Below are 27,122 nucleotides of genomic sequence, written 5' to 3' on the forward strand. Positions count from 1 at the left end.
AAAAAATCAAATTGGGAGACTGATTGATGTTTATGCACATAATTTTGCACAGTAGTTTTTAGGCTTTCATCCTGACCTTTACCCTCTTGAAGCAGTCAGTGAGGTGATAGTCACATGGAATTGCAGGGAGGAAAGGACAGCATGGAAGGGAATTAAGCAAGTCAAATCTTTCTGGATCATTCATTCAACTACCCTCCTCTTCCCACTGCTCCTCTCTGTCTCTCTCTCTCTCTCTTTCTTTTTTTCTGTGCAGGGCTCGATCTCACGAACTGTGAGATCATGACTTGAGCCGAAATCGAGTTGGATGCTTCACTGACTGAGCCACCCAGGCATCCCATCTGTTTCTTTTTGTTGGTGCAGTGGTATTCCTGTTGGCAAGACTGCTCTCTGGTGAGCGGGGAGAAGGCAGAGCCTGAAATCAGCCTTGCTCCTAGAGAAAGCAGTGAATGAAGGAAAAATTTAAAGCCAAAGTAATGGACACGTTAAAAAAAAATCATTTGTGTATTTCAACCATCCACTATATCATTGCCACTGAATATGAAATCAAGAGTGGGCTGAATTACAAAATTTGCATATTTCTTCAATGTGTAATAAATAGTGGGGGAATGTGTAAGAATCTGTCTTTTTTTTTTTTTTTTTTTTTTTGGTTCACTAAGAAACCAAGCAGGAGAATGCAAATCTAGCACTAAATTTAAATATACTACGGTGTGATATATTACAATTTTTGGACAACTTACAGATTAAAAACACAACCTTTAATGGGATATTTTATAAGGATGAGGCATCTACCCAGTTTTCTTTTGGGAATGCCTGTCTGGCATCTATATATTTAGTGATTGATATTAAAACTGAACTAAACAGAAACTTGGACTAGGATATCATTTTTGAAAAAGCTTAAGAAAATTCATCCTGTATGTTCTAGCAACTAAGTTTTATATGGCTAAAAATGCTTATATTTCAACTAATGAGTATTATTGTTATGTTTTTAGTATTGGATTCGTTTGTTGCATCAGAACATACTTTGAGATCTTTGAAGTCACAAATTTTCTTGGGCCTGAATCAGGATGCCCCATTGGCTTATAGGAAATGGAGCTTGAGTTTTGAGGAGTTTTGACTCTATTCATTAATCAAAAAACATGAGGTGGGAGATTTTCCCAGAAAAGTTCACTGCTGGTGACACTGGTGGCAAAGGTCCAAGGCAAAATGATTTCTTGAGAGTTTTGAAGATATCTAAGATGTAGACTGTCACGGAGAGGGTTGTTTTTGTCCTAATGCAGGCTCAAAAATACAGAAATTATGAGAAAAAAAACTCAGAAAATTTACATTCTCTTTCATATAATTTTCAGAGCTGATACTGGAACTTTAGTAGAAATAATTTGTGTTCATATTGTGAATGATCCATACACAGTTATTCTGATATATTGGGTGATTTGGGGCTTAGCAGGCAGTTTACTTGGCATTTCCAATGCTGAGGCGGTGGCTGAGTCTTGCTTTACCTTGGGTTCCTTCAGGTAGCAGTTCATGGCCTGGGTGACATCGGCTGCATGAACAGCATTGTGATATGGGTTTTGGCTGTGGTAATCTTCTTGAACCATGACTAGGAGGCAAACAGATAACTCAATCAGCTAGAACCAAAACAGGAAGGGCAGACTAGCTCTGAACTGTTGAGGGTCCCTTTTACTTAAAAAATATCAGTGTCTCCAAAATGTGCAGCCTGGGGATCCTTTAAAAATAAATGTGGTTTGCAAGCTTGGCAGCTCTACTGGGCTGTTTTTAGTGAGGAGGAGGGGGAGGGCAGACGGGAGAAAGGCTAAAAGGATTTGTGAGGCCCTTGGGATTCCTCACCACCTTCATAAATCACCCCTTTCTGGCATTCATCAAGGCTTTCATTCATTGGAAAAATAAATATGTAGGAAAAGGACAACTTTATTTCACACTATAGTTTAATTATTTAAGTTTGCTGCCATTTATGAATAATATGTCATAAAAGAGGTTTCCTTTTAAAGAGCATCAGACCCCTGATGTCCAAAGATTGGCTTATCACTTGAACAGTAAACACTGACGAAAACAAATCTGAGGTTACTTCAGACAGAAATTCAAAGTACTGGGTTGACCTAATGGAGAACTTGGTTTTATTTCTATCTTATTCAGATTTAAGTTAGCCTCTCTCATACCCTTCCAATGTAAGGACCAGAGTGCTCTTGGAACCGAGTAGAGACATAAGCAAGGCCATTTTGTTTTGCTAATTACAGAAGCAATTAGTCTGCTTTAGTTAACAGTCAGGCATGCTTAGGATGCAATATATTCAGTGTGTACAGAATATCCAGATTTGCAAGTGTGGCCATATTTTCTCAGCCCATGCTACGAATTTTGCTCTGAATTCTGGTGTTATTTCTATCATCAAATTTTTACAGTCTTTATGTTACTCTGTGTGCATACACATGTCCAAAGTATCTTGTGTTCTCCTTCTTTAGACAAATAAACATTATTTGGCCAGTTTGTGGCCATTACCTTGCCCAAGAAATCTAAACTCAATTAGCCTGAGGTCATTTGTGTTTCTGGAACTGAGCCACGTTAGAGCTGTTTTCAAATATTTCTTTTGTGCCACGTATTACTTATTTTACAGGTTTTAAAAACAATTACATTTAAACTCTGGCTCTATCACTTAGTATTTATGTTGAGCAAATTGCTTAACCATAAGTTTCCTCAGTTTCCTTCTCTATAAAATGGGGATAACCATAGTTCCAATTTTAAAGGACTGCTCTAAGGATTAAATGTATTAATATATGCGAGTCATTAGAAAGGTTCCCAGCATATTTAAGCACCAGATAGGGTTGGTTGTCATTACTTCTGTTGCTCTCATGTCACTGTTACTTTACTCTGGAGGCATTAAGTCAGCTTCCAAATCCAAAGCATAGCCATAGGGCACATCAAAGGAGCCAGAAACAAGCTAAGTGGCAGCAGGAAGTTATATGGTGATTAAAAATGTGCCCTGGATAATTTGGCAGATAAATAATCATGTGCACAAAGTCCAGTAAGAACTGGGGCTGTTTTTGATAGAGAGTGATGGGGCAGAGTTGAGTGGAAACATGGCAGGCTTTCAAGTCAGACAGACCTGGGCTTGGACTGAGGCTCTGCCAATTACAAGTGTTGACCTTGAGTAAGTTATGAAATGTCTTTCTACTTTTCCTTAACTGTGAGCCAAATGGTGGTGACAACACCCAATTTGCTGAGTTGTTGAAATGGTTAGAGATAATATACTGAGAGCATCTTGCATGTAGGGGGCACTACATAAATGGTAGTTCTTATTATCTAAAAAAAAAAAAAAAAAAAGTCTATTGAAGACTCTCAGCAACTCGTGTCCAGATTGGAATTATTTGAGGCACACATTAACTGGGGTTTTGCTGATATGTAAGCAGATCAGTAATTTCTTTAACAGTTACATGCTCTTGATTGTTTTCTTTATGTAGCTTTTATCTCTTATAAACATGACTAATCAAGTAAATATTGTTTTCAAGGATTTAAGTGGGTAAACCATATTTTAAAATTAAGATGGGATAATTTAAGATTAACTTGAGGTCTTCATCTACCCTGCTATTGTTCTTGCCACTTTACGTTGAAGAATATTGTGGACTGCCATAATTCAGGGGAAAGGAGGTAGAATATGGAAATAAAGACTTACCTAAAAACCTGTGCAACGTCACCATATCTAACTTGAAATGGTGAATGAGTCCATGGGTGTTGAAGAGGTGGCAGAGCAGTGTTACCAGGCTGTTTCCTACAGGAAAACAGTCACCTATTTCAACACATTTTTATCACCACTGAACTATCAAGACTGACAAAAGAATCCAAAGTTTCTGTAATGGAAGGTCTCTGATAGTTTTGAACTCTTTCAAGTATAAAGGATACTATGACTGTGGTTTGATCCTAGGTTGCCTCGTACCGAACAAGTGAAAAGAGCTAGCTCAGACCTTCACTCTATACCAAAGGCAATGAAAGCATTAAGAGTTAGAAGGAGTCTGACTATTGTATCAGGGACACACACACGGGTGTGTGTGTGCATGTGTGTATGTGTGTGTGTATTTTTTAAAGACACAGTTTAATAGTCACTTGCAATGTGTCTTAAGTTGCTTCCAATTAATTCTTAGAGTTACAGGGGTATCCAAGTCATCGCATTGCTTAATGGCATTGCTTGTTCTCCCCATTCAAAATCACCCAAGATGGAGATTTGACCATGAGATAGATAGTTTACAACTATCAGAGAGGCAAAACTGAAGCAATAGTGACTTGTAAGCATTCAGGAAATATTGTTTCTTTCCTGAATAAAAATGTGTTAATTTATTAAAGAATAATGGGTTTGAATTTTAAAAGCATGATAGAATTTGTGAAAGACTTTGAAATGGACCAAGATGATGACTGGATGTCTTCAGTGGAAAACTAAGTGTTGCCTAGACACACTCTTCCAGGGTGCCTGATCCTGTGCTTCTGCAGCTTCCATTGTCTTTGAGCTATTTCATAACTCTCAAAGCTGTAGGTAACTAACAGCACTGCGAGTGGTTCTTGTCCATATACATGCAAACGAAATCACTCGGGTGAAAATGCAGTAGATTTTCTCTTCCCAGTTTTACAGCTACTTATAAATTCATTTGAGCATTTCTTACTGTTTATATATGTGTTGTTCTCTGAATTTTCCTTTAACTAGCTGTAGCATCTTACTGGATCTCTAACTGAGTTAAATCTTTGACAGGTTAAATTCTCTGAGTTAAATTCTTTGACATAGAATCATTTCTTATTCTATGAGAGTCATGATTATACTCTCTTTTGAACAAATATCATTGAACAAATCCTTTCATTCACAGTTGATTTCATCTACTGGCACCCACTTCTCAGTTGATTTGAGCAAAGTGAAATATAAGATTGTGGGGTCCATCCTTATATGGCTAGTTAGTTTTCCACAGTGTGAAGCTCGGCTTCATGGGCTTAGGCTGTATCTCTCAACTGTATGTTATTTGTCAAGTAACGGAATGGTGAGAAAACCATCTGTAATGACTTAAAGTACAAGCCTGGTCGATGGTGGAGCATGTGAAGGTCAGCATCAGATAGGATTCCTTTCATTGGCTTTCTAGGCCTATCAGCATTTGTTTAATGGGCAGATGAATGTATAATCAGATTTTATTTTCTTAAGCAAAATCTTTATAGGCACCATGATTTTAAAAGTGAAATCAATGGGAATGTCTATTTTCCCCTTCAGCTGCAACCTACACTTTTACACACTGTCATCAGCTAATGTTTTCTTCCAATGATGCCCAGGCTCTCTGAACAATACTTGCACTGGGGGAGATTCAGCTCACTTAATGAAAATGTACAAATGTCTGCCCTGTAAGAGTCAGGACTGATCAGATGAGCTTTAATGTTTCTGGTTTTCACCCACTAACAATGAACTTCCTCCGTCTGGATGTGGCCCAAGTATTCTGCGAGGAAAGAATCTAATCTGTGGTTTCCAAATTCCTTTGGGATCATCAAGGCCAGAAGGAAATGGTCTTAAGATTCTAAGGCCTAATTCAGTCCTTACTTTTCATCTGAATCAATTTTCCCTTGCCCTGGCCCTTCTCGAGTGGCTGCAGACGTATGAAAATGGAAAAAGAAGGAAAAAGAATAACAGTGTCTGAAAATAGAATTCTTTTGGGTGACTTACCATTTGTCAAGCGATCAAATAAGAAAATGTCAAAATCCCACATTCCCACTTTGGAGAGCATATGCTGAAAAGGCAAACAAAAAACAGCACTCCAATGAATCATAACGGAGACTTAAACATCTACTTTCAGACAATGAACTACACAATTGAGAAGTTGAAGATAGTAGCACACTGCTGTCTGGTCTGTGGGAAAACAAACCTTACTCTATGTACTAATAACAACAGTGTAAAAGGGACAGGCTCTGGAATCAAACTGGCTGGTTCAGTGTTAGCTGTATCTCTTACTGGCTGTGGGAACTTGGGCTATTTCCTTAACCTCTCTGTACCTCAGATTCCTATATGAAAAATATGGCTGATAATATTGCCTACCTCAGAGGATTTTTGTGTGTATTAAATAAGGTAGTGTATGTAGAGTGCTTAGAATAGTATTTGTACATAACAAGCACACATGAAATTTGCCATCTGTTAAAATTGTAGTTCAGTAAAGTCTCTACATCACAAACTACTATATACTTGAGAATGTTTACATCAAATTTAAAAAAAAATGAAGTAAAAATGATTGCTGAGCACATTATTCTGCTCAATGTGGACTAAATGCAAAATGAACCACTCTAATACACTCTAACAGATAGGAAACTGGAGTGGGCAAATGCAAATACTGGATAATTTAAAGACCTACTGTCCAATGTAGACTTATCATCCTATTTTTCTTTTTTAAATACCCCATGCTTAGATGGTTTTTAACTCTCAGATGCAAAGCTGTGGTTGCTGATTCTATCCTCACTATGGCTTCTGCAACTGACCTTCCTATCTCCTCTCAAAGTCACCACTTCCAGTAAGGACAAGCTCACTCTCCTGCCACTACAGGTCTTCCCTGCATCTTCCAATAAAGTCCAAAGGTCTTGTCATGGACCTTCACAACATTATCAGAAAAATGAAAGAATAATAGGCTATCTGTGAGATTTAGAGTGGCTGAGCATTTTACCCAAGTCAAATACTAAAGGCAGGACCAGGACTTGATCCCTGATATCTTCTTGACTTGTGACCCACAGTTCTTTCTACATGTCTGTGTCACCTCTCTTGAAGGGTGGTTGCTCGGCGGGGGAGGGGGGCACGAGAGTGCTCTGTCATTGATGCCCCAGTGCTGGGATCTCAGGCTTGTTCTTTTTTCTCCAACCAACCAACCAACCATTCACTCAATTTCAAGACTTAAGTTGTTAGAAGGAGTGATTTCCACCCCCACCTTTTTTAGAGCTAATGTTGGGAATTAGTTCTTCTGATATTACTTGCTGCTTAGTCATTAATGCTATATATTAATAGTATATATTTCTTAATAGTATATAGATAGCATAATATTACATAGCATATAAACTCTAAGACACTACTTCTGACTTTGTTTAAACTATGTCAGTTTATCTTGAAATTTAAACTCCTTTGACAATTTAGGCTAGAGATAACTTGTTAACCTTTTTTTTTTTTTTGGATAGTCACATGTTAGTTTCAACCCTTGATCAATGAATGGTAAAAATAATTGTAAAATTAGTGAAAATTATTTAAATGAAATAAAAATTATACAAAGGACAATGCACTGTATTGATAGATGTAAATGGAATTAAGAGTTGGTAATTATTGGGGGCGCCTGGGTGGCTCAGTTGGTTAAGCACCAGACTCTTGATTTCCACTTTTCCACTCAGGTCACGGTCTCGTGGTTTGGGAGATCAAGCCCTGCATCAGGCTCCATGCTGACAGAGTGAAGCCTAGTTGGTCTCTCTCTCTCTGTGCTCCTCCCTCACTCTCTCTCCCTCTCTCTCTCAAAACAAATAAATAAGCATTAAAAAAAAAAAGGAGTTGTAATTATTGGGTTAATTTCAGTGTAGCTATTACAACGAGATAATTCAATGGGCTTAAAGATTTAGTTATTCTCTCAGTGGTAATCCGTCAGTTCAAAATTTTACTTACTGTTATGCACAATGTTTTGCCCATTTGTAAAAATGAAAATAGCTAGCATGTGCTAGGCATGAATATATAAAACATGTAAACATGCTTTACCTCATTTAATCTCTGCATCAGACCTATGGGTGGGTGTTTCTATTAACTTCATTTCATATTTGAAGAAAAGTACAGACGTGTTAACTAGCCAGAATCACAGAGCGTCTCAGTGGCAGAAGTTGGACTCTAACCCCAGTGCTATCAACTGAGGCACATGCTCTTGGCCACTAGCCTGATGGGAGGGAACAGAGAGTTAACTGACTCACCCTTGCTTGTCCAAGGTAGTCTTCATCCAGCAGGTGGAGAGGGGCTTGTGGTATAATTCCACGAAGCAGCCTTGATGCATGGAAGTATCTTTGAAAGCTTAACAGTCTTTTCACCTTTTTCTTGGTGCCAATTTCCCCTGAGTGTGTTGTATCTGTGGAAAGTAATCAAATACAGAAGTTATATATTTAATAAACCCTATTTTCTTCACTATGTAAAAATACAATGTATTATAAAGGAGATAAATTGAAAAGATTAATACAGTCTATTAATTCTACATCTGAAGTTCTTCTAGAACGAAAATGACCTTTCTTATATATTATATTCATTAAAATGTCAAGACATTTCTGAATGTAATTTTGGAAGACATGAAATATATAAATTAAAAACATCATTTTCTTATTAATGACACTGGTATGCTTTGTAAGTGAAATCCACATACTGTTGCATGCATTTGAAAGGAGTAGTTATGCTTTTTCTGTGATATTAAAGCCAAGTCTCAAAAATTTAGACCAGGTTCTCATCCTACACTCTCTGAATTAAATACACTAGCTTATACACGAGGAAATTGTTTCCTAATGTCCCAGAACATCAGTGGCAAAGGAATCAATACTCTCCGTTCAAAAGGGACCTAGATTTCCCTGACGAGAAGCAGAGAGGGTGTCTACTTTGTAATGGAGTATATTCTCTTTTACTGGTGGCCATGAAAGCCTGATCCTGTCAGGAGAGATATTTTAATACTCATGTGACATGGGCCTTTCAAAACTTGACTATTGACATTGTGGTGACTGTAGAAATATTCCAAGCACATTATCTGAATGCCTGTCAAGGTATGTGTTATCTCAGCTGAAATTCTATGAGTCACTCCAGGGTCACATAAGAGACATCTTCTGCCCAATTTGAATCTGGAGTCAATTGAAAACTCTAGGGGCGCCTGGGTGGCTCAGTTGGTTAAGCAGCTGACTTTGGCTCAGGTCATGATCTCGCGGTCCGTGAGTTCGAGCCCCGCGTCGGGCTCTGTGCTGACAGCTCAGAGCCTGGAGCCTGTTTCAGATTCTGTGGCTCCCTCTCTCTGACCCTTCCCCCGTTCATGCTCTGTCTCTCTCTGTCTCAAAAATAAATAAACGTTAAAAAAAATAAAAAAAAATAAAAATTGAACACTCTAGTAGAAAAACGTACAGTTCATATATAAAGAAATTTTGGATTCTTTGATGCTTCCTCCCGTCTCTCCTTCTCCTTTAGGAAACTCAGAATCACAATGGATAGAGAAACAGTGGGCAATGTGGCCTTCCCCAATGGTAGACACCTACCAAAATCAGTTTGTTCCTTAGGTTTCGTTATGCATGCAAAGGCTTAATTCAGGCCAGGCAAAACCTGCTGTTCTCTGGAAATGCTGTTTAGCTGAAATTCTTTCTATTTTTTAAAAAATATTTATTTTGGGGAGAGTGCAAGCTGGGGAGGGGTAGAGAGAGGGAGACAAAGGATCTGAAGAAGGCTCTGCTGTTACGAGGCCATTGGAATGATCCAGGCAAGAGATGATGGCAAGAGATTATGGGCAGGGGGGAGACCAGTGAAGGAACCAGAAGTAGAGAGAGGGATCCAGAGTATATTTTGGGTACCTCCAATTTTTGCCCTGAATAACTGGGAGAATGGAGCTGCCATCCCCTGAGACGGGGGAGCTGCAGGTAGAGCAGTTGTACAGGGGATTTCAGTTTTGCATGTGCTGAATTTGGATGTCTACTGGAAATTCAGGCGGAGATGTCAGGTAGAAATAAGTAGCTATAAAACCCAGAGCTTGGGGGAGAAGACTGGGTTAGAGATACAAATCCAGAGTTGTCAGATGAGATTAACTAGGGAGTGAGCATGCATACAGATGAGAAAAGCATCAGAGTCTGAGTTCCGCAGTATTTCAACTTTGAAAGGATATAGAGAAGAACAGAGAAAAATCAAAAGGACTAAGAAGGACTATCCAGTGGGTATGGGGGAAAAAAAAAACCCAAACGATCATTTCTCAGAAGCCTAGTGAAGACAATATTGCAAGGAGGAAGATGTCCTCAGTATCAAATGCTGCTAATAGATCAAGTACAATGCAGACTGAAAATTGACCACGGGTGTATAAATTTGTCAAAATGAGCTGAACTATTCACTTAATAGAGCACATTTTATCCAACCTAGAAACAACAACACCCTAGTCACACGTCTAGCTTCCAGATTTTGGTTTTAAAAGACAATTTCTCACTAAAAGGAGCCAGACCACCTTGAGGAAATGGTCGAGTCTAGGACCGGGGCAGCAAAGTACAGGAAGGACTGTAACTTCTTATAATGCCAGAAGATAAGGGAGAGGTTGATAAATGATGAGATCATTTAAACATGACAGAGGAGATGACCTGAAGGGGGTCCCTGTGAACAAATAGGGGAAACTTTGAGCATCAACATAAATAGTGGAAGAGCTGGTTATAAACCACTGACTGAAAGAAGAACCCACGAGTTCATACTGATGGGTAAGCAACTAAGTAAGTAAATAAATGAGAAGGGAAAGCTCCTCCTTGCAGAGAGTGTGAGCCAATAGAGTCAGAAAATTGCCATTTTGCAACTTTTATGGTGATAATTGCTTCATGCCCAAATCATCAGTGGACACTAAAATTATTCGGTGAAAGTTTAAAGAGCAGCAGGATAATTTATAGTATCAAAGTATCTCCTTACGGGTTTACTAATTGGAAAGGAAAATATGCGTAGCTTTTTAGTGGAGGAGGCGCTATCTTCCCTAAGTAGTCAAAGTTCACACCACCAATAATGGGAGAAGGTGACATTACATGCCTCCTGGTGTGATGCACTGAGGACGCAACATTGCCAATGCTCTGTTCCTGCTTCAAATGCACAGCCAACCCCCCTGAAAGAGGAAACATCAGAAAAACCTAAGTTGAAAGACATTCTAAAAAATAATCAGCCTGTGCTCTTAACAAATGCTGATGTTGTGAAAGTCAAAGATAGCCTCTGGTATTGTTTTAGGATAACGGATACCAGATATCGTGCTCTAAGTGCATTTGCATGACTGAATGGGATCCTGGATCAGAGCAAGTTTTCCAAAAATGACTTTATTAGAATAATTTGTGAAGTTTGGATATGATATAGTCATAGTCTATCTACAAATTTCTTGAATTTGATCACTGAGCTGTGGTTATGCAAAAGAATGCCTTTTTCTATGAAAAGACATGCTGAAATATTTAGGGATAAAGGGGCATGATGTGCACAACAAATTCTCAAAGGGTTATGAAAAAATATACAGCAAAGACAAATAGGCCAAAATAATAATTGGTGCATCTGGGTAAAGGGTATATGAATGTTATCTTATCCTTGAAAATTTTCTGTAAATTTGAAGGCATTTTATATATAAAGAAGAGAGAATGAGAAGAGAAATCTCAGGCAATGCTATCAAGTGTAGACAGCCCAAGGAGTTTTGCTACACGGCGGAGGAAAGAAATGTGATGGTTCTATGTAGAATTATATAGAATGAAAGCAAGTATGTCAATAAGTAAATGAAATGAGTTATTCCTGTTATGTATAAATCTAAAAGGAAAAAGCCATACAATGATCTATTCTGTTTTTAGCCTTCTATGAAAATTCCCCCCTTCTAAGATACTAAAAGAAAATCTCCTATGTGGCTGAGAGCATTTACATAATGGCACCAGAAGTAAACAAGGTAAGCCTGAATGATGGAAATATGCCACAAACATAGCAAATTCAAATTATGGATTACAGTTGACTCTTGAACAATGTGGGAACTGGAGAGGGCCCATTCACTGTGCAGTTGAAAATCTGCATATAACTTTGGACATCTCAAAAACATAACTGCTAATAGCCTGCAGTTGACTGGAAGTTTTACTGATAACATAAACAGTTGATTAACACATATTTTGTATATTACATGTGTTATATACTATATTCTTATAATAAACTAGAGAAAATGTTATTAAGAAAATCATAAGGAAGAGACAATAATACATTTACAGTACTGTACTGTATTTACTGAGAAAAATCTTTGTGTTAGGGAACTCACACAGTTCAAACTCATGTTTTTCAAGTATCAACTGTATTCCTTTGTAAACGTCCATTCAGCTTTCTAAATGGTGTGATACTTTAAACAGATTTATAGGTAAGATAATGACACTTAAGTTACATATAGTAAATACAGATGATAGGAAATAATGGTTTGTATTCACTGCAGTTACCATGTTGACAAAAATACTGCTAAGCTAATGATGCTATCAAGTATTAACTTAGATCCATTTTGCCCTTAAGCCAAAGAACATGGCAAGATTCCCTTCTTCCCTGCTTATTTTTTTTTTACCTTGTAGTCAAACAGATAGTAGTCCACCAGCATGCCAGAACGTAGGTCTCTTTCGATCTTTATTTAAATTTTTGATATTTTTTGGCCTTAACTATTATTTAAAAAATACTGCTTTAAAATAGGATATACCTTGATTACTAAGCTATTTGGCACCCTTTCTAATTTGGAGTATGAAGTAAGTACCCCACTGCCCGAGTTCTTACCCTGTCTTACATCTTTGGTGCACACGCTCAGATAATGTAAAACATGCTCAATATTAAAATAAATCTAGACAATAAAACCGTCTCATGGTTAATTTTTTGTGGTAGCCTGTAGGTTAAAAAAAGGTAGCATACAATGTTATTCACAGTGAGGATTTTCAAAGTTTTGGAACAAATTGGTTATCATGAGGTATATTCTTTATTTGCGGTTTCGAACTTCCTGAGATTGGCAGGTAGCTATCTACCCTGCTGCACTATTAACTGGTGGCCATTTTTTTCGAAATTACCAATCAAGCCATGATCATGCCATTCAGCACTTCTATCTGGGTTATTCTTTACCAGGTAAGAAAATATTTCAGAATTGATTTCAGGTAGCCACTTATGAAAACAATGGGGTTTATTTGAAGACATACATGAAGCTAAATGAAAAAATCCTCAAGCTAGCTCTCTAAAAAGGAGAACATTCAATAATGCAAGAAAGATAAATTTATTTAAAACAGTATTAATAGCTTATTTGTTAACTGTAATTTAGGGAGCACTTTGTGCTCTGTGAGATAATGACAAATTAGGATATAAGCTGAAGGTGCGGTTGGGAGAAAAAAATCCGTAGAAGAAACAACACATGAATAGATTGCCATGCTGTATGCTTGCCCCAGGCACTGCTTTTTGAAGTGTTCAAATGTATTATACAATTATTGAATAACATCGGATACATTTATTTCCAAAAGAACTCTCAGTGAATAACCAGTGTATTGACTTTGGTAATTAGGGGTATAGTGATATGCATATCTGGGTAGAAGTTTAAATGATTAAGCTTCATTTTACAGATAGTTCAGCTGAATTCAACTCGTGAAAATCTGGAGAGTCTTAGCGATGTGCCTAATAACGACTTGCTGTTTATTTAATATCTTTATATAATTAAAAAAGTCATTATTTAAAGGCATTCACAGTTATTGTAATGGTGCTTTTTGCTTGGATTTTGTCGTTTTATGGGCTATCGGTCCCCGAATTTTCATTTGGAACAGTTAAAATGGTGCTCCAGAATAGTTTCACTGCCTCATCTATGTGTGCATTGACCTGGACTGTGAAATTCATTTTCTGCTCACTTGTTCATTTATAAATTTCACAAATATGTACATATTAACACATCTCTGCACAATTTAGACACTAATTTAGGGTTACGAAGTTTATATTGGCACTGCTGATATGGTAGTTTTTAAATTTCACAAGTTGGGGTTGGCTTAAATACAAAAAATGTTAATAAAAATTATTTTCATTTTGAGTACCTTCTTCATGGCATATTCTCTTTATAGGGGCTGATAAATTTTGGTACAAGGAGAAACCTTAAGCCTAGAATAAATATCTAGGATAAGAAAATCTATAAGCATACTTACTGTTTCTGTCAACGTATAAGTCTTGCTTATACAGAAGCAAGGTCTGTATCAACTGTTTCCTGAATCTGAATAGTTAGTAACTGATGCAGAAATAAAGCAGGTGCTATAAGAACAAAGAAGGCCTTTATATTTAAGTGAGCAGAATTCGCCTCAAGCAAACATGGAGACCCAACTCCCATAAACTTAATACTTTCAGAGCACTAATGCACCTGAATCTTTTAAATAATGTGTTATTAATAAATGCCCTACTCTGATAATTATTGTACTCATTATAATACCTATATTATACGATGATGATGATGATGATAATGATAATAATAATAATAATGAAAGTCTTTACTGGGTTAGTGGTTATTCATAGGCTTTGTTATTCTTCTTTTATAGGATTTTTAACATGTCTTGCACTATAGAGTTATTAGTATAAATAACTTATTAGCCCCCAAGAGCATAAATCATCTCATCAAACTTTGCAATTGTAGTGTTAAGTCCTGACAGCTTTTAAAATTTTGTTTTGGTAATGCCAGCGCCTGACTTAAACGTTGCTCCCAGGGCCATTCGCTTCAAAGGGGCATCCGCTTCAAAGAAGGCTCTTCTAAATAAACACATTGTCAGCCACAGGACTAAACAAAGAGCCAGGTCACCTCCCTTCCACTGAGGCTCCCTTGTTTTAGAGATCTTGGTTGATTTTGATAACTAACCATGTGGGCCACTTATTTTTTCTCTTCCTGTGCTTTAAATTCCCCACTCTCACCTTTTAAATTCACCAATAAAGAGTTGAGTCTGCAAAACCCTAGGTCCCCACCCCTGACCCCAATAAAGAACACTAGCCCATGCTCACACACTCTCTCTTTCTACCCATGACTTTGCTGTGTGACCCCGCGTGTGCTGTGTAATTTCCAGGTCCTGTAAGTAATAAACCTTTATTTTTTCAAAGTTTCTTGATGGTTACTACTCAAGGGTATCTTGCAACCATAAGAACCACAAGCGTTGGTCCAGCCACAACATTAGCTATTGATAGGCGGAGACTGGCACACAACAGTAAACCCTTGTATTTAGTGCATAATCTTGCACATAATGGAAACTCTATGCACAATTTGTTGATTAATTTGAACTAATTATCTCAGTTTACAGAAATATCATCATCAAATGCCTCTTTTAAATGATAAGCTAGTTTAAAAAGTGCAAGATGCTAGAACTTATAGGTTAGTTTTGAAATCATTTTCGCAAACCCTCAAGGAGTTCTAGGGCCCAGGTCCTTCCCCTACCACTGTTTCTGTGATCGGCTCCCACTGTAACCCTCAACTGTGCCCTGTATGATTGCAAATTCACTTTTATTTACACACCTGATGCTCTAATAAGGCTGTACTGGTCTTGGAGGCCACATTCCTGCTTGTTTCCTTTGAATTTCCACAATATCCTGCAAGTTATAGGTGTTAAATACATGACGAGCAGATTAAGTGACTTTCCTGTGTCTGTGCTCCAGTTTCAAGTTCAAGAATAGTAAGTCTTGGAGAAATCGGGTTGAAATTCTAGTTTTAAATATGTAGGTTTTAAAAAGATGAGAAAAAGTTAATTCACTCGATTTCGGGTGCCTTGGAGCACAAATAAGCAGATTTGTAGCATAGCTCTTTATCTCTTGCTACCAGTTCTTCTAGTTCAGGGTTCAGGATCCCTGCAAAGTTGGAAACTAGAGGAGTTGTCCAGAATGGCAATTTTCTTGAAAAACATAGTGTTTAAGAGCGAAACAACTTTTTCTAAGATGCACTTGCCCTGCAGATACAATTTTAAGTAAACTACTTTAAACGGTGAAAACATTTTAAAGATGCTGTATATAAAAAATAATATCGATGATTTCTAAAAGGTACAATGTGGGCTTGTAGTCTTGATGAGGTGCTAAAGACATCAGCCTCTGAATAAGACTAGTGCTCCTCTCAACATATTAAATACTTCGATTCATTTTCATGTGCTTTCAGCAAATTTCATACTTCAGACTTGGCTGTAATGACATCAGTACTCAAATTCCACCCTTCAGAGTTTAGCATCTCTAGATATTAAAGTCTGCGTTTAGTCATGAAAGAATTAACGGCCAAAAAGCCTTGTAAAATATGTTACGATCTCCATCCCAGTCTTTCAAAAATCACCAGTGGTCATAAGTGGCCATATTTGTTTATTTCTTCCTGTATATATATTCCCAGCACTTAGAAAATGGTGGGGAGGACTGATGACAACCAAGGATATTATTTGACCTGTAGCATCAAATGTGGAGACTGTGTGCACATGGAGGGACATATTTTTAAGACACAGTCATTACAAATGACCTTTGAAGTCCTGAACAGTTGGATTGAGATAAAATACAAATGAAATTCCTTAACATCTAGGGCACTTTCTAGCCTTAGCCTTTAATAGAAAAGGAGGAAAATCAGTGGTGATACCAAAAAGCTAATAAACAAAAATACATATAACATCAACGACAACAATAACAAAACACTGGGGGAAGAAAAGGAAAGAAAGAGAAAGAAAATAAACTCAAACAAAGTACACCATCACTTGAAAATGTAACTTGAAGTTGGGAAATCAATTTGACTTAAAAGCAGCTATTTTAAGTTCTCTAAAATCAGCTCTTGAATAGAGATGTATTAAAGCCCCATGTCATTAGCTCTTCTGTGTACAACAAATACTCACGACTCCTTGATGGCTGTCACTAGAAGAAGAGCTTTGTGTCAACACTGCCACAGAGTGGGAGGAGGAGGCGGAAGAGGAAAGTCTTTAAGACAGGGTAAATTGTTTCTCTAGCTCTACTTTATTTTTTTTTAATTTTTTAAAATGCTTTTTTAAATTTAGTTTTTGAGACAGACAGAGACAGAGCATGAGCAGGGGAGGGGCAGAGAGAGAGGGAGACACAGAATCCGAAGCAGGCTTCAGACTCCGAGCTGTCAGCACAGAGCCTGACGTGGGGCTTGAACCCATGGTCTGTGAGATCATGACCTGAGCTGAAGTTGGACGCTCAACCTACTGAGCCACCCAGGCGCCCCTCTCTAGTTCTACTTTTTAACATGTTTATTTTTCTTTTCTTTTTTTAAAAAATGTTTATTTATTTATTTTGAGAGAGAAAGAGTGCAAGTGGGGGAGGGGCAGAGAGAGAGGGAGAGAAAGAATCTCCAGCAGGCTGTCAGCAAAGATTCCAAAGTGGGGCTTGATCTCATGATCTGGGATCATGACCTCAGCCCAAATCAAGAATCTGTTGCTCAACAGACTGAGCCACCCAGGCACCCCTAACATATTTATTTTTTTCAATTGCCATTTCTCTTTCACGTTCTTGGCAGTGAAGAGGGTACCAGCATACCAGATAGGAGTCATCGAAGAGAATGACCCCCTTCTCCTGTTCCCTGTCCCCACACCTGCTGCATCGGCACCAGAAAGTAAGCTCAGAAAGTATTCATGAAGGTCATATGCTTGTCCTCAGCCACACAACACACTGGTTTTTGGCAAAATGTGCTGTTTTCAGCCCGGTGCTTTGTCCACCATACAATCCATTCCAACCTAAGGATTATGGATCTCTAACTTCCTGGGTTCAGGAATGAATGGAAAGCTATTACTTCCTTTTCGTAAAGGAGAGGAAAAGGCCTTTAAAATAAACTCAAGATTCTTTGGGCAATAGAGAGGGTTTTCAAAATCCCAGTTTGAATGAAATTTGAATGAATTAGTAAGGAGCAGATCAAATTTCCTCAATCCTAAAGAAGAAATACACTCCAGGCACAATGCGGTTTTATTGAACCCTTGGCTTCTCAGAGTTTGAAATGTTTAGCAGATCCTGAGTTTTGAGGGCAATGGTTTGTGGTGAGCAAATTGAGGTGACCAAACTGCAGTTGATTCTAAGTCTCCAGAGGTTAAAAATTGCTGCATTAATTTCCTGATTCTCAGCACATATTTAAAATAAATGTGGTCTTTTATCTGGAGATAGATATTTGAATTGTTCCATTTCACTACGAAAATTCCAGATGTGTGTTGTAATGTGCATTGGCTCCTCTGCTTTCACTTGGTCTGCTACTTCTTCACTCGCCTGTCCCAGGATATTGGGCAAACCTTCTGATCGCCCCCAGATGTCCCCTCCAATCTACCTCACCTGCCACTGACAGATTTATTCCTCAAGCACAATCCCGACTGTGTCAGCCCTCTGCTCCAAATTCTTCAGTGGCTCCCCAATGTCTACTTAGGTAAGTTCATATTATTTATTCTGGTATTCACGGCTCTCCAAACGTGATGCCAACTTATTTTTTCCATTTTTGTCTCCTGCCAGACCCCTTGCAGATAAATAGGTCTCTGTTCTTGCTGTTTCCCACCTCCTACCAGGTCCCCTATGGTTTTCTGCTTCTGTACTGATTCCCACATTCCTTTTCCATTGAGTTTTATCTTTACCTGTTGAAATGCCATGCACACTACAACAGCCCACCTCAAATATTTCCTCCTCACTTCCCAGTCAGAGACCTTCAGGTCCTTTTGGGAGTCCTCCTAATGCATTGCAGTTGATATGGTAGTAACAGGCGTTCTTAGCTCTCTGACGAGGCAGCAGGTGCTGTGCTCGCTATTGTAAGCCCCGTCAGGATATGGCCACGTCTTAAATAGTGTGTGGACTGGCTAAAAAGGTGCTTATTGAATGAAGAAATGAAAGGATGAGGTGATTGTTGATTGAGGTGCAAGATTTTTATTTTTCCCGTCATTACTGTAGCCCATTACCTTGCTTCCAAATAGGTGCTACCATGGGATTGTAGGATTGAATGAATTATCCAGAAGAGGAAAGATTCATTCATCTAACAACAGATAACAAGGGTGATCCTCTGTGCAGAAGAACTTGAACGTCTAGCTCTTTTCTCAATTTGTTGGATTTTCTGTGATGATTATAAGCACATCTCGAGAATAGTGGTAGGTTAGTGCTGAGTTTATCCATTGGTAGAGGCCTGGATAAGAACATGTATCTTGAAAAATGTCCAGAAAATGATCCTTTATAGTTTATTCTTTGGAAACTAAGTGCATCTTAAGTGAATTCCTTTTCTTTTATAGGCTACAAAGGCTACTTGAAAGATATTTTACCTGAGTGAAAACTTTGATTTAATGGATTGAATCAAGTGGGTATTAGAAGTCGTTGGAGTATAACTCTATAAATGTAAATACCCACCCTAGTGCAGTAGGGAACTTGAGATATTTATCTGTGCATTGAGATTTGTCTCTTATGGCCCATGGCTCTCTATGGCTTAGGTGTGGCACATTAGGTGCATTCACATCTACAACTTTTGGTGTAGGGCACTCTTAAGGAACAAGCTTCCATTAAGACTTATACCATTAACGGGCCATGGGAAGCTATATATTATCACATGGAGCTAGATCAGAGAGAAGAAAGAGTCAATTTAGATGACTACTAATGCATGGATACCCAAACTATTCCCAATGATATAATGGATGTACTTAATCTAGAACAAATGCAATTGGCCTCTTATTCCATGTGTTCTATCCATAGCAAGAACAAGAGGGCTTGGGGCTAGGAATGATGGAAGTAGGAAATACTGAGTACGTACTAAGTCATACACATTTGTCTTCCTATTAATTTTCATAAAAGTGGGTATTGTGAAGTTGATGGTAATGGGTATATTTTATAGATGAAGCCACGTATCTGGCAAGGTTTAGTAATTTATCCAAAGTCACACAACTGATAAGTAGCAGGCAGAGCAGGGACTGGGACCCAGCTATATCTGACCTTGAAGATGATGCTATAGAGTTCCTTATATTTTATTCCTTATAGGAAAGGACAAAGAGTAGGAGACATGTGAGGTCCAGCATAGGACCCTATTTCACTAGGGTATGGTCATACATCAATACCCAGATTCCTCTCCTTTAAAAAAGTATAGTAAGGGGCGCCTGGGTGGCTTAGTCGGTTGAGTGTCCGACTTTGGCTCAGGTCATGATCTCACAGTTTGTGAGTCTGAGCCCCGTGTCAGGCTCTGTGCTGACAGCTCAGAGCCTGAAGCCTGCTTTGGATTCTGTGTCTCCCTCTCTCTGCTTCTCCCCTGCTCATGCTCTGTCTCCCTCTGTCTCTCAGTAATAAATAAATGTTAAAAAAATAAAAAAAGTATAGTAAAACAAAAATAATAAAAGGAAATGTCAATATAATTCACAAATACAAGTGTTTTAAAACCAATAAAGATTTAAAAGTTGAAAATTAAAATCGATATCATTGAATAGGAATGTCACAGCGAGAAATATAGAAAGGCAACTTATAAAACAACTACAGGACAACCAGAGAAATAGCTTCATAGCAAAATTTGGAAGCGATTCTATGTATGTAACTTTCTTGTTTCTAGCAGTAAACATACAAATGGAATATTAGGAGGTGAATAATAAATCACTTGTGAGCTTTAAAATTGAAAACACATGTATTACTGACACTGACTTAACGTGATTTGATTATTATGTTATTACACAAAGAAATTTGCAGGCCTGGGTTAGTGCCTCAAGCTTTGGAAAAGACAAACATTTTTGTTGTGGACGCAGAACAGAGCTGCAGTTTCTGGGGAAGGGAAAGAGTGGGAGGTACTTGGGCAAACAAGCTGCTGAAAATAAAATCGTGACAGGATGCACACAGGCCTCTAGTTTAACCATTTTGGAGCAAAGCCTTAAAGTCACCTAAGGTTTTACCTGAAGGGCATCTGCTGACTGAGACGTGTTCTGAGAGCCTGATCTTACTTGTTCAACGTGGCTCATGGGCACTTTCTTTTCTCCCCCCTTCGTTCCCTCCAGGAAATACATATGTCCTTGGTGTGTTTCCTAACTATTTCTAATTACATTTACAATGTGAAATAATATTCAACTCAGGAACAGATATTTAATAAACATACACTACTCTTTGGTAGCTGACAAGGAATTAAATAGAAGCCCTTTAATCATGAATTGGCAACTTGTCCTGCTGGGTCTCAGTGCTTAAGCAGTGTGGTAAACACTGATTAGGCTCCACCTACAAATATTTCTTGAGCATCTTCTTTGTGCTAGGAAGTTGAATATACAACATTTTTAACACAGCGTTTCTGACCTCAAAAGGAAGGTGGTAGTATAGACGCTTGATTGACTTTGCTACTTTCATTTCTATTTCAGCTGTGATGGGCAAGGGATATTTTATGTATGAAAATGCCTAGAAATTATCATACAAAGCGGAAAATATGATCCAGAGGAAGAAAATCCAGTGGGTTCCACTCTCAAAAACATGACGATTTACTTGCCCCTGGCCCTTTCTGGAGTCAAATAACCCCCAAGGGGTAGAGGCAAGGTGGCTCCTGGTATGTACGTAGGGGATGTGGCACGGTGGAGAGGCTTGGAGGACAGGACAGGAGAAGAGGAATGAAGACAGAGATAAGAAAGAGAAGAGGCATACAAGCACCCATTGGAAGCGGTCTCTATATACCAGTGAAAGCCAATCTGAGACAAAATGCAAGGAAGTTTTTGCACTGCCCTCTGAATCCCACATGTGTTTGAGTGAGGTTGTATTCTTTCTGGTAATGGACAGGGTTCTGCATGCCCTTCCAGATGAGGTGAAGCCTAACTGCAGGTGTAGAGTGGTTGGTCTAAAATATGTTCCTATTTTTAGGGCTACAGAGACAATAGAGCTCTAAACTCTAAAAACAAGCATATAAAAACCCTGTATTGGTAAAAAAAAAAATTAATACACGCAAAACCTACTAAAGTTGTAGACAGTCCTGCTCAAGTAGGAGTTGTGGGGATGAAAAGGCAGGGAGCAAGGGCAGTGTGGCATAGAAATACACCAAGAGGAGTATGAAGTGTTTGTACTGAGGTTTCTTTTGCCTGAGATCATTAGCACTGGATTGTTCAGAGTGAAGAGCATTAATTGCTGTGTCTGAAGGAGGCAGTATGGAGGAAGAGTTGGTAGAGATTTGGCAGCTATAAGACTTGTGGAATGACCAAAGAGAAGAACTATCCTCCATTGTTTCAATAGCTCACCCTTCCCTTCCTTTCCCTTCCCTTCCCTTCCCTTCCCTTCCCTTCCCTTCCCTTCCCTTCCCTTCCCTTCCCTTCCAAATGATCTAAATGCACATCAGCCAGAAAACAGGTAAACAAATCAGGGTAAATTCTCACAACGGAATACTAGTCAATGGTAAAAAAGAATGAATTACTGACAAGCAATGTGGATACATCTCAAAAACATTATGAAGTAACTAGATTCAAAAGAACACATACTATATGATCCCATTTGTATTAATTTTTAGAATCAGAACTAATCTACAGAATGGTAACCAGAAAACTCAGAAAACTGAGTGCTGTGGGAACAGGGGAAGACTGGAATGGGTAAGAGGAAACTTTCTGAGAGGATGGAAATTGGCTTTATCTTTATAATGGCGGTGGTTACACAAGTACATACATTTCTCCTAATACTTGTGCATTTCACTGTATGTAAATTTCATCTTTACTTACAGACTCCAACCAACATTGTTCATCTTCATATAGAAACACTCTTCCATATGCTCTTCTGCAATCCAAACCCATGAGTCCATCCAGACTCTCCAAAAGCTCTCCCTCCTCCAGAAAGCATGTCTTGATAGTGCAGCCTTTCCTCTCCCCTCTCCTCCCCTTCCCTCCCTTCCCTTCTCTTCCTTTGCCTTCTCTTTTCCTCTCATTCTTCCCTACTTCCTTCCTTTCCTTCTTCAACTATTAACTAAATGTTTACTTTGGTCCAGACACTGGGCAGGGCTGGTGGTGAAACATGAGGTGGACACACCTTCTTCTCCTAGAGATTTCCTTGTCCAGAGGGGAGATTACTACTGTTCCTCCATGGCAGCAATAGCTGAAAACAGTGATCCTGGGTTTGGGGGTGGGGTGGGGTGGGGTGGATATCTGCACTCTCTTGGGACCTCCAGCTGCCCTTCCAGTAGGCAGGTAGTGTGGCTGGATAACTAAGCAGTGCCCTCATAGTTTCTGGACCTCCAGGAGTAGCAATGACTCCTGGTAGAGATGCCATTTTCCCTGGGTTCTCTTGCATCTTCACTTAGGTACACCATATTTAGCACCGTCCTACTGCTCCACCTGAAGGCTCAGCCAGTAGGGTTGTCTAGCTAGGTAGAGCCAGCACACTATAAGCGGATGGAATAAAAAAGTGTAATTCCAAGGAAAAATCCCTTGGCTTTCAGTGAGATCACCAGGTTCAAGTCTTGGTTCTTCCACTCACCAGTCTTGAGAAGAATTGGAATTTACCTAGACTGTGCATGCTCAAAAAGACTGGTGGAATATGTAAGGACAGCCCCAGTCAGAAGGCAAATATCATCTGGAAAGAGTTAACCCATCAATGAATAAGTTAGCTTGAATTAGTTTGCAGGTAGGTAGGTAATATCAGATAGATTCTGATGGAACAAGGCAGAAGTCAGTCTAAAGCTTGGGGCTCTATATCATAAGGAAAGTCATGGGGGAGGCTCTGCTCTGGAAACAGCTGGAAGTGGGGGGTGGAGAGGCAGAGAGAGGAGAAAGAAGGTAGTTGGGAGGAAAGTCTGTTCCCTGTGTTTCCCAGTAGTTGCTGATGTTTTGTGCTGGGTTCCCATAACTACCCCACCCCCAATTTATATTCAGCAAAACAGTTATTCATGCATCTCAGAATTGTCATAGTTATTTCGTACCCACTAAACTGTTAGTTCCTTGAGGACAGGGGCTATGTCTTCTGTACTTTTTAATCCCCAGCACTTAGCACAACGGAATGAGTAAAAGAAGGTGTAAAAGTCAAAGAAAAACTTCATTGACTTGGTAATTTTGCCCAGAGGTCCCAGTTCTCTGAACAAAATAGCTTGAGCTAATAATACCTATCATTGTTCCGGGTTTATAAGTAGAGAAACAGAGTAACAAAAGGTTAAGGAACTCGGTAGAAAAAAAACTTAAAAAGTAGAACAGGCATCAAAAGAGTTCCCACGCCTCTCATTAACTGATATTGTTTCTTTGTCACATGCAGTAGAATTAATTAAAAAAAAAAATCAGGTTCTATCTTGAGCTGAGGCAAGTGTTTAAACTTTCCATCTTTGCAAATAAAGCTCAGTTATTTCCAACAGTCAGCTTTCTGGTAGGAATTCAGGGGACGGATATCAAGTCATTACTCTGGTAACTCGGATAGGGCAGATTTGATTCAGATGTACGTGCTAAAGCCGGCTTTCTGAATGAATGGGAATCAGTCTTTTTCTCAAAATGCCAGGCCTTACCTTTTGGTAAAAAGCAAAATCTGCCCAGCTTCTTCAGTGTCCTAGAGAACATCCCTCTCAGTAATGACAAGTCCTAGTCTGCCCTCTTGATGACCTGTTTGGGTTGACAGATTTCACACTGTTTAAGAATGGAGTGAGGAGAGTGCTGTTTGGAGACTCTCCAGAACTATTCTTCAAAGTGTCAGAAACATCACAACAGGGCGTAAAGTTCAGAAGTTCAGTAAGTTTAAGGTCTTTCACCCTGGAAAGTTTTCATTATTTTTTTTTTTTCCTCTTTCTTGTACACTCCAGTGAATGCTGCAGTTGCAAATTTCTTAGCATGACTTGGTCAAAACCCACTCAAAATTATGCCAAGAATCTGCCTGGAAAGCCATGCTGTCAACATTTGCAGCCCTGGGAGGCTTAGATAATTCAAGAAGTATCTGATTTTCAGTAACCAGATTTCTAGTTATATTGAATTTCAGATTCTTTCAGAAGCCTCAACTCTGAAATATTTTTCCTTAAAAGCAACCAAAGCTTCCGAAATTTGCTTTAAGAGAACTTATTCTCTGGCTGTGGTACCCATTCTGTAAGGCATGTAGTGAACTGTTTAAGAAGAATGTAATAAATATGTTTCCAACTGAAAAAACAAACAAAAAACAAAAACAAAACTTATTCCTTACCAGCTTTAAGCCAAAGAGAAATTTTACAGTTAACAAGCTATAAACAATAAAACTTCAGTAATAATAATAAAATAGATATTATCATAATAGCTGTTGAAGCCATAAAGCTAATCTTTTAAGATACTTTAGAACCAAAAGCTGTCCCTGATAAATAAAAAGCCCAAAGTAGATTACTAAGTACACGTTAGTTAGTGACGAGGAGCTTAAGAAACAACCCCAAGAGTGTTGTTGGATTTAAGAGATCAGTGTGGGAGGCATTTGGGCAATGATGGGGGCAGCACTTTTGACTGTCACAATGATGGAAAGGGCCCTCATGGACAGTGGAAGGGAGCCAGGGACGCTAGATGTCTCGAAGTGTGGAGACAGTTCCACACATCAGTTGTCCTGTATCTCATTCAACTTCTAAGTGGCTGTGCGGGTGTTCGTGTAGGCGGAAAGCCTTTATATCATGATCAGAACCTGGAACCTGACCTGTTTCCCCACTTTACATACAAGTGCACAGTTTATATTGTCCCTTTTCAGGAATGCAAGCACTGTGCGAATTAAGGGAGGGATGTCATCTTGGCCGGAGGGGTCGTGGACAGGATTTCCCAAGAGTGGTTCTTGGTCTTAGGAAACCACCAGAGGTAAGACTGCTTGTGATATCGGATTGCCTTACCACTATGACAAACCTGTGTCAATCTGCACTCGCAGCTGTCACACTCACCGTGACTCAGCATGGAGGTGCAGTATGTGACTGCATCCTTTTGCTGGCTGGGCTGAGTATGCCCTGGCATTTACACATTGAAATCATGTAATGTATGTGTAATGATCAAAGTATGCAGAATGTATAAAGAAGATGTGCCATATATATATATATATATATATATATATATACACACACACACACACACACACATACACACACACACACATATATATATATATATATATATGATCACTCAGCCATAAAAAATAACGAAATCTTGCTATTTGCAATGATGGGAATGGAGCTAGAGAGTATCATGGTAAGCAAAATAAGTCAGAGAAAGACAAACACTATATGATTTCACTCATACGTGGAATTTAAGAGACAAAACAGATGAATATAAGGGGAAAGAAAAAAAAAGAGAGGGAGGCAAACCATAAAAGAGACTCTAAACTCTAGAGAACAAACTGAGGGTTTCTGGAGGGGAGAGGTAGGAGGAGGGATGGGCTAAATGGGTCATGGGAATTAAGGAAGGCACTTGCTGGGATGAGCGCTGGGTGTTATATGTAAGTGATGAATCACTGCGTTCTACTCCTGAAACCAATATTACATTGTATGCTAGCTAATTTTAATTTAAAAAAATAATAAAAGAAAATGAACAATTGAAGTCACAGATTGCTTTTCTTGTATTTCCGCTTTATAATACAGGTAGGACCTTAGGTTGACTTTTTCTTTTTTTTTTTTTTGAACTTAGTGAATATGTAGGCTATGGATAGTCTTTCAGGATAGTAAAAGCAAATATAAAATATTTGCTACAAAAAGGAGACATTGGATTTGAGAGGGTTAAAAGCTAGATAAAAACTTAGCTGATCAAGGTGGTAAAGTAACAGATTCCTGTCAGTAGCATAGGGAGATAGTACAAGAGCACAGAATTTTCTATCTGTGCTTTAATACTCCGAGCAAGAACCAAGATCAGGCTTTTCTGAACTTAGTCATCTACACGCCATCATGATTTTTACCATACCCACCTATACCAGTATTTACTTAATATCTTTCCTTAAATCAAATACATTCATTTTTACTAAAAATGTCTTTTATAAACTTGGTACCAACAAAAAACCAGATTGGATGTGCATTATACTTTTCCTATTATACATGAAAATAAACGTGTAATTATTAAAGTAAAAGAAAGAAGGCTGTGCTTTGTGACAAAAAGGTCACCAAGTGCACCCTATGGTATGCACAGTGCACTTTGGGAACCGGCGCTATAAAGGATATATAGTAATGAAGGTTATTGGCTTGGAAAACATGATTTAAATTTTTTTTTTTTAACATTTATTTATTTTTGGGACAGAGAGAGACAGAGCATGAACGGGGGAGGGGCAGAGAGAGAGGGAGACACAGAATCGGAAACAGGCTCCAGGCTCTGAGCCATCAGCCCAGAGCCCGACGCGGGGCTCGAACTCAGGGACCGCGAGATCGTGACCTGGCTGAAGTCGGACGCTTAACCGACTGCGCCACCCAGGCGCCCCGAAAACATGATTTAAAGGCAATTACCACATAATACTGATAATCTTTATGAAGATACTCTTAAGCAAACTCATTTGAAAAACTTCTTGTAACAGGGCAAACTCTCCAGCTACTGCT

General features: G+C 38.7%; 1 protein-coding gene across 1 annotated transcript in view; it reads right to left on the reverse strand.

Moving 5' to 3' along the window:
* PDE7B (phosphodiesterase 7B) overlaps positions 1-27,122 on the reverse strand; it is a 141,394-nt gene that overhangs the window by 33,497 nt on the left and 80,775 nt on the right. The window contains exons 3-6 of the mRNA XM_047102309.1: positions 7,951-8,102; positions 5,696-5,759; positions 3,683-3,778; positions 1,497-1,597 (exon numbers count right to left, since the gene is read on the reverse strand). Of these exons, the coding sequence (XP_046958265.1) occupies positions 1,497-1,597; positions 3,683-3,778; positions 5,696-5,759; positions 7,951-8,102 (413 nt within the window). The remainder of the gene's footprint in view (positions 1-1,496; positions 1,598-3,682; positions 3,779-5,695; positions 5,760-7,950; positions 8,103-27,122) is intronic.

The sequence above is a fragment of the Lynx rufus genome, unplaced genomic scaffold, assembly GCF_022079265.1.
Source record: "Lynx rufus isolate CCGP_SWC_20201006 ecotype Redwood Valley unplaced genomic scaffold, mLynRuf1.p SCAF_6, whole genome shotgun sequence".
Lineage (NCBI taxonomy): Eukaryota > Metazoa > Chordata > Mammalia > Carnivora > Felidae > Lynx > Lynx rufus.